Source organism: Lactuca sativa, chromosome 7 (assembly GCF_002870075.4).
Source record: "Lactuca sativa cultivar Salinas chromosome 7, Lsat_Salinas_v11, whole genome shotgun sequence".
Classification (NCBI taxonomy): Eukaryota; Viridiplantae; Streptophyta; class Magnoliopsida; order Asterales; family Asteraceae; genus Lactuca; species Lactuca sativa.
In genome coordinates this window covers 7,323,371-7,332,511 of record NC_056629.2, presented here as the reverse complement: position 1 = coordinate 7,332,511, position 9,141 = coordinate 7,323,371, and the positions used below count along the sequence as shown (strand labels likewise).

General features: G+C 37.5%; 1 protein-coding gene across 1 annotated transcript; it reads right to left on the bottom strand.

The window, feature by feature from the left end:
* Positions 1 to 6,666: 6,666 nt before the first annotated feature.
* LOC111912864 (uncharacterized) lies at positions 6,667 to 8,398 on the bottom strand. The gene is made up of 3 exons (XM_023908595.3): positions 7,732 to 8,398; positions 7,503 to 7,638; positions 6,667 to 7,412 (listed from the first exon to the last, which is right to left on the bottom strand). Exons 1-3 carry the CDS (start codon positions 8,311 to 8,313, stop codon positions 6,928 to 6,930), a joined length of 1,203 nt encoding a protein of 400 aa, XP_023764363.2. The 5' UTR covers positions 8,314 to 8,398; the 3' UTR covers positions 6,667 to 6,927.
* Between the last annotated feature and the right edge of the window lie 743 nt (positions 8,399 to 9,141).

The window sequence follows — 9,141 nt, the reverse complement described above, 5'->3', positions numbered from 1 at the left end:
CTCGTAGTGTCCATATCTAGTTCTGAATGCAGTCTTCTCGATATCTTGCTCTCTTACTTTCAGCTGATGATATCCTGACCTAAGATCGATCTTCGAGAAATAGCTCGAACCTTGCAATTGATCAAACAGGTCATCAATCCTCGGCAACGGATATCTATTCTTTATTGTTGCCTTGTTCAGCTCTCTGTAATCGATGCACATTCTCATACTTCCACCTTTCTTCTTTACAAATAACACCGGAGCTCCCCAGGGCGATGAACTAGGTCTAATGAAACCTTTGTCCAACAACTCCTGAAGTTGCATCATTAACTCCTTCATCTCCGTCGGTGCTAATCGATAAGGTGCTTTTGCTATTGGCGTGGTTCCTGGTAACAAGTCTATTCTGAACTCTACTTGTCTATCAGGTGGTAATCCAGGAAGATCTTCGGGGAACACTTCCGGAAAATCACACACCACTGGAATGCTCTGCATCACCTTCTTTTCCTTCTTAGCATCAATCACAAATGCTAAATATGATGTACATCCTTTGGTCAAACACTTTCTGGCTTTCATTAGAGAAATGATTCCAGAATTTACTCTGCGTTTGTCCCCATACACCATAAATGAATCCTTCCCAGGCGGGTTTACCTTAACTATCTTCTTCTTGCACAAAATTTCGGCATCATTGGCGCTAAGCCAATCCATTCCCAACACGATGTCGAAACCATTTAGTTCGATAGGCAATAATTCCTCGAGAAACTTATTCCCATTAAGGTCGATCAAGACGTTTTTCATACGATGGCTAACAGGTACAAACTTGCCACTAGCTACTTCGACTAATAAAGCATTATTTAGTCTATCAACAGGCAAAACTAGCTTTCTACCAAACTCATGCGAAATAAAGGAGTAGTTGGCTCCAGAATCAAACAATATATGAGCAGGTAATTCGTTTACGAGAAAGGTACCTGAAGCGACATCAGCTTCATCTTTAGCAGCTTCCAGTGTCATCTGGAATGCTCTCGCCTTTGGCTTTGGTGGAATGTTGGGCTTTGCTGCCTCCTTCTTCTTCGGACAGTCTTTCAAAATATGCCCCTCTTCATTACACCCAAAACACACCCTTTTGTTGTTCGGACATTCATTGGCAAAATGTCCAACCTTTCCACACTTGTAGCAGGTCACATCCTCGCTACATTTCCCAAAGTGCTTTTTCTTACACTTATCACACCACTTTGCTTCGCCTCCTTTTCCCCCAAACTTTTTCGAATCAGACTTCGAAAATTTTCCTTTCTTACCGGAACCAGATGTTCCTTCAAACTTCCTTTTCTCACCAACATCAACCTTGTCAGTGGTTCTCCCCTTGATCATGTTCTCAACAAACTTGGCAGCCCAGATAGCTGCCTCTAGAGTAAGTGCCTGACGTACTGGCACCTCGTACTCCCATGGAAGTCCCTTCGCATACCGATCCACCTTTGTCAGCTCGTCTGGAACGATACGCAAGGCAAACTCCATCTTATCGGTGAAGTTATTGGTGTATTCATCAACTGACATGCTACCTTTCGTCAATGTCAGAAACTTGTTCTCCAACTCCAACAGATTTTGAGCCGAGCAGAACTTGCGCTTGAACTGCACCAAGAACTCTGCCCATGACAATTACAGTGGCTCATTAGGGCTTAAGGTCTTCCCTAGAGTGTTCCACCAACGAACAGCTCCACCTCGGAATTGACGCACGGCATAGATAGTTTGCAACTTACCTCTGCAGCCACACGTCATGAAGGCTAGCTCCATTTCGGAGATCCAATCCATAACCCCAATCGGATCCTCCTTTCCATTGAAGGTCGATGGTTTACAAGTCAAAAAGTCCTTGTACTTGCATCCCATTCCATCATTCCTTCCTTCATGGTTATCTTGCCTAACTATCGGTGGGTTGGCTGGACCAACAGACCCACTGAAGTTTCCACCTTCCGAGTGCCCTTCATTTAATTCAGGCTCTTCCACTCGAATCGACAGTTCTTCACGATTTTGTTGAAGCAACTGTCTAGTTTCATCCATCTGACGATCCAACATCGTCTGAATCATCAATTGCACACCAGCCATGGTTATTGGCTCAGGTGCTGCTGCTACGACAGGTATTGGCTCAATCACTGGTGGTTGATTCCTGTTTTCGTCAACATTTCCAACTCCACTTCTTGTTCTCACCATTTTGATCTACACACCGAATAAGGTGAAATTAGATCCTCAATCATGATAGATATTCAAATCATCCTTATCACTCCGAAACGTTTACATGCTAGTTCTAATATCGTAGACGTACGCTTAGAATCCTACACACATAAGGTTTCTAGATCCGGTCGGCAACAGACCATAGATCCGAACAAATAATATCATATATGGCAACATATAACATTTAGCACATAAAAGCATTTTAGGCAACTTTCCTAAAATAAACTAGTGCTCGTGTCTAAAACATAACAGACACGCATCTCAAAACTTCACTTAGCATTCTAAGTTTAAGTCTAGAAATCCAACAAATTCCTAGTTCGCTTAAACTAATGCTCTGATACCAACTGTGACATCCCCAAAATCTCGGCCAGAAAAGACCGATTTTCATTTATGCTTTTAAATATTTTCAGAGTAAATCCTTTTGATTTGAAAGAGTTGCGGAATTTGTTCCCAAAAACAAAACATGATAAAACATTGTTTACCGAAGCATTTCATAAAAGAAATGTATTTTCATTATAATCAAAACTCGGGGTGTCATGTTCCGATACAGACCAATAAGCATAAACGAATACATTACAAGTCATATAACAAATATAAACATATGCAGACTTGTAAACAAAACAACTTGATGGTTCATCCATCTCATGCCCTTCCGCCACTACCTGTAATACAATTTAAAACTGAGTGGGTCAGGCTTGGGAGCCTGGTGAGCATATAGGGTTTTCAACCCACAATAAATATCATATTTAATTTTCACCAACCAACAATAACCCAATTACCCATTCCCGTTATTCTCACTTTAATGTCCCTAAAACAACTAACATAAGGGACCTAGTCTAAGAATATTTCATCGGGGCGACAACACATGCTTCGGGGGTACCTCAGCAATATAAGTCAAATAAGGCAACCATGAGGGGGATGGAGTACAGGGAATGAACACCCAAGTTCATTAACACCTACAGGTGGCGAACCTGCTAATGTTTCCACAAGACTGTCTAGAATAGCCAGTGGTCGTCATCTAAACTCCGCTAGATGACTCAATCAGACAACAACGAGGCCTCTCATCTGTTTATTACACACCAACGGTCTACCCATGTTCTACCCAACATATTAGTAGATAAAAATATACATTTGTATACATAATCAACACATATATCACATAACAGATGAGGCACACACACACATAACACGTATCTCATAAAGAAATAAGCAGATCTATAAGATAGAAGAGAGTGAATACTCATTCACACATAACACAACCAAATATATACACATAGCACGTATTTTTATATAAAATACTTCGTATTATTGTATTAGAAGAAAATAACTACACACTCACACTTATAAACAACAATACTCTTAATACACTCGAACCAAACTCGTATTATTATTGTGTTTATGAAAGTTAGTATACACTCACCTGATCAGAAGATGATCGGACAGCACTACGGCTTATAGAAGTAGTAATCCACAGCAGATCTGGAAGATCTTCACAAAAATCGAACTTCTTGCGGGCAGAGCTTCGACTCGGGAACCGCACTTCTCGGGATCTTCGGGGTCTCGGGACTTGCCTCGGGGCTAGAGTATGATACCGGGACTTCGGGATAGCTTCGGCACGAAAAACGATGCAAAAGACTAGAGAGAAGAGAAGAAAATGAACAACAAAGAAGGCTGTCTTCGGATCCTTTATATAGAGGCTGGAAGCCTCAATTACGCGGGGCGTACGCCTGTACGCAGCGCGTACTGCTCCAATGATCGTAAGCGCATGCGTCATCCGAAGCCACTTGCTGCGATGTCGACACCCTCGGAGTACGCGGGGCGTACTCGAGTACGCGGCGCGTACCTCGGATCAGATCAATGACTCGTTCGGATAATGCTTTCCGAATTTTGAATTAAAAATAAATACAAAATGATTAATAAACTTCGGAAATTCATAACTTCTTCATACGAACTCCGTTTTCGACGTTCTTTATATCCACGCGAAGGTGAGACTACGCTCTACGACTTTCGTTTAGACTCCGTCGGCAAATTTTGACTTTATTTTTATTAATTATTTTTAATAGGCCGGGACAGAAACTTTCGTTATAAATTCATAACTTCTTCGTTTGACGTCCGTTCTCGCCTAACTTTTTATCGTTTCAATACCAACAATGAGATCTTCGATTCTCATTTAGATTGCTTCGGCTAACAACCGCTCGATCTCAAATCGAGTAAAACAGGTTGTATATCGCTAAGCCGGAACTTCGATAAATCATAACTTCCTCATACGAAGTCAGATTTGGGCGTTCTATATATATTCGGAAACCTCGTTTCAATTACTACAACATTAACCAAAGATATTAAGTTTATTTTACACTTAAATTTTGACGCTTATTTTTATTCTTAATTAATCAAACCACATAATTAAGCAATTAAGCACAAAACACATAATACTCAAATAATACATTATTATTATTTCAAAACGGGTTACAAAGGTTAACCTAGACTATTACATTGCTAAAAGTGGCAAGCCCGGAAACATAGGCGTTACACAAGAAAAGATCAAACCTGATTACATAAACTATCACAATTGTTATTTATCATTGAACACATAATACTGGAGCATAAAAATATTAAAACCAACCACAATTGTTAATATACAAAACTTTTGCACAAAAAATTAATGAAGAGGAAACAAACCTGATCGGAAGCGCTTCCTCACGATCTTGCATTGCATCACCGACATATCCATTGTTGATTTTGTGGCTATTCTAGTGATCGTATTTATATAGAATGTGAGCATTCCCTTCGTGATTGTCGTCATGAAGCTCTTTGATGTTTAGAACTCTGCAACTGAAAAAAAATACAAACAGTTGGTGGGTACACCCCTAAAAAATAATTTTTCTTCAACTTACATCACTAATATTAAATTATAAGTGATACAAATCACAAAAATAAAGAAATTGGAAAGGGGAAGGAAGAGACATACATGAATGGAAAGGTCAACAATTGCAAAAAGGGTACCACTACAGTTGCAAAGATGAAATATCCGTCTCCACTTTCTTGAAGTGATAGAACATCGTGACTACAATTAAGAGATGCCATTGATTACCTCTTTCACTCTTCTTGTTAAGAAACCCTAAGGTTGAAGAACAAAATGGTGGAGATGATGATTACAATCGTGATTTATTGAGAATAGGTTGAAGATTTGAAGCCGAATTGATTCATGAACCTGAGTTTATGGGATTGATAGAAGATTTGAAAGACATACAGAAAGTAGCATAAGGCCGGATTTAATGGACAATGAGTTTTAAAGGCCTGAAGGTCACTTTTGGAATTTCACATAGATGTTTTGAGCGGGAAAATTGACTGGTAGGGTGCTCAACTATTGCCACCTGGCAATTGGGTATTCTTTTATGTATATACTAGACTAATTTTCGTGCATTGCGCATGTTAAAAATATATTATTAGAATATTGAAAAATATATATTTTATAATGGTTAAACTTTGACATAATACTTTTACACTAACAACTGTTTGTAATCTAACATAGTTTAATTTATGAGTTTCTATTATTTGTAACTATTATTATTATAAATTAATTTAAAAACAACTTAACTAAATTTTAGTTATTAAAAAAAATCAATATATAGTTTTTTTATCATTCATATTCGTTCATAAGATTCTCTAGAGATTAATTAATCTTGTGAAACAAAAAGAAAAACGAAAATTAGATTTTCAGACTAGGGTGGGTGTTTGAATCCGGTTAGCAATAATAAACACGATCTTGCTGATTGGGACGATCAATCCATCAAATCATTTGGGAATTTCACATAAAAGATTTTCTTCCCGGATATTGAGTCCATCGTGAAGCACGTGGATTCACAGAGGACCTTAATCTAGTTTGTTTACTGAGCAGTAGCTGGAGTATATATGAAAGGTCGAAGGTGAGAAATGGGGTGAAAGATGACTCTGGAAAGTAAACCTATCATCCTTGAATCGTGCCCAATCCCCTAAAACACCATCATTGAGGTTTTCTTATTGTAGTGTGCATGAGAGTAGATGGATTATGGTTCTTCTGTACAAAGGGATAACGAGGTTCATCAGTATGTGGGTGGGTATTCAAACACTCTGTAGTTTAAAGATCGTGGGTTTAAAAGAATCAGAGATGGATTAAGTTCGCTTTCTGTCTAAGTGGGAGATGTAGACGCATAGGCTGAAGAAGCAGCAACATCAGCTGAAATGGTGAAGAAGAAGTCGTGTACTTCGAAACAAATCAAAGATAGATCTTTCTCTCTGTTCAATATTAAGGTTCAGTGCAAGGGAGGGGTATATTTGTCAATGCATAAAGTTTTCGGTGGTTGAATAAAAATCTTATATGGAAGAATCAAGCCCCTTTTAATAAATGAGTTGAATCTGGCCTTATTGACCTATGTCATTTGTTGGTATTAGTAGATTTCTCTTGTATGTTCTTTGTTTGTTTACCACTTTAAGAGAAGGAATAAGACTATTATTATTGTAAACGTACATACATCGAAGTGATGAAAGAATTTAGAAAACTTATTGTAATTTACAATATTTTACTATACTAGCTGTATATTCGCTAATTAATCCCAACCTATCTAAAGATCATAGGACATGTCTTCTCATCGATGTTGTTGTAGATACAAATCTTTATACTGATCCTCCAATACAACGTCAAGGGAGCGACCTAAAACTCTGACTATCATCTTTCTTAATTAATGCGTTCTAAACATTAAGAAGATCCATTGATAACTCGTTTAAGAGATTATCAAACAAGATTTTTGCAATCTCGATGCCAATTTCCTTTTGTTCCTCTTCAAAATCTTTCCATTCCCCTCTTTTGTTCATTTCTTGAATGCACACTTCTCTCCTACCCTCCATTTCCCACTCCAAAGATCCGTCATCTTCACCTCTCACCCAACATTTTGCCATCCTTATAACCTTAGACTCAAATTCACTATTGTTTTTCACTCCCTTATTCGTGATCAATTCATCCCTAAAGAAATCTAGTAACAAATCATCCACACTCTCATCACACTCTTCAATTGAGCTTGTTGTTTTCACATGCTCCATTAATTGGATTGCCTTTTCTTCTACTCTAAATGATTCAACATCATCTAATTCGATATTTCTGTTCACTAAACAACCATCCTCCACCTCAATCAGATTCTCGAAGTCTTGAATACGTTGCTTAAGCATCGTGTTTCGTCCTGTTGAATGCAGAATTCATTGATCAATTCGAGTTTTATAAGAGATTAATAAGTAATTAGAGGAAATGGATAATGGATAAGAACACTTACTTTCCATGTTTGCAAGGACTTGATGAAACGAAGAGAAGGTTTCTTCATGTTCTTGTGAAAAATCAAGGACTGAAATTGGGCTAAATTGTTCCTCCTCTTCTTCTTCTTCTTCTTCTTCTTCATGTACGATTTGATTCTGTATCACAAATTTACACATGATCATAAGCCCCCAAAATAATTAACTAAATTTCATCGCAAATTTTAGGTAATCATATTTATTTATTTTTACCTTTGGATCTCTGGAGTTCTGACGGAGCCTTTCGCCGCCAGCTACATTAATGTGGAAATTCTTCTCAATATCACCGGAAAATCCACGGCACCATACCGGTGAATCACCGACAGTAAAATCACTATCACACCAGCTACTCCTCGGCGTTCCAGCGGAAGTTGTGGTAGCGGTTGTAGTTGTACATCGAGAAGGAGAATCGGACTCCACAATAACTTCCGATGGCAGAGGAACATTATTCTCCTCCGGATCCGCCAAATCACGAAACGATCTCCACCTTAATATATCCTTGACAGTCACAGACGTCGTTCTCGCCATCGTGGGCTCCGGTAGACCTGATGATGATTTGTTTCTGTTGATCCGTGTAGACTTGGAGAAACGACGGGAGATGCTACGGCGTAAAATGGAGGAGGATTTGACGGAGGAGACGGCGGCGTGGAAGAAGACGGAGATTGTGGATTTGCGAGAGCAAGAGCGAGAACGAGGGAATGGTAGGTTTTGGTCTTGTAGAAAGTCTTTGAGTCTGCGAGGTTGAATTACACATTGTGATTCCATGTATGTGGCAGAATTACAGGAATTAGCCATGCAAGTTGCAAAATGATTGTTCCAGATCACTGTGTGTTTGTAGGCTGTAGTGTGTGTTATTGTGAGGAAGGTGATGCTGTTGAATGTTAATGGGTGTATATATATCTTTATGGAGAAGAAGGTGACAAGAAGCTGCTTGTACATCACTGTTCACTACAAAATTAATTGAGATAAAGTTGAAAAACCTATTAAATACTATAACATAATTTTATATATTGATGGGGTACATATGAAAAAAAAAACCTACTAATTCATTGTGTACTCCTTGTAAATATACAAACTTATTTTAAAATTTTAATTGTTGTATTGTATCATGATATGAAATATATTATTATTTTAACTAAAACCAAATATAATCTAAAATGATAACAGCTTTAAGAATATGTATTATTGCAATTTGCATGCATTTAACGCTTTAAATGAGCAAGAAATGTTATAGAAATTTTGCCAATATAATAATACTTTTTTGTCAAATTCGTAAATACACTTATATGATATTTCTAATTAATTACAACCTTTTAGGCATTACATGAAAGCAATCAAATTAAAACATAAAAAAATATTGTTCTTTGATCTTCAACACTTTTATATTGAAATAATGGATCAAATGATACACTGAATAGAATCATAGAAAACAATAAACGTGTGTTTTTATAGTTATTATATTATATTTTTATTTAATTAAAAAGTATATTCAGATGTTTTATTTAAGTTCTTATCTACGACTTCTCCAAATACACTCACAATACTTTTCTATTTGTATGACTTCTCCAAATACACTCACAAGACTTTGGTTACACACTTTTATAGTATTTAACCGCGAAGTAT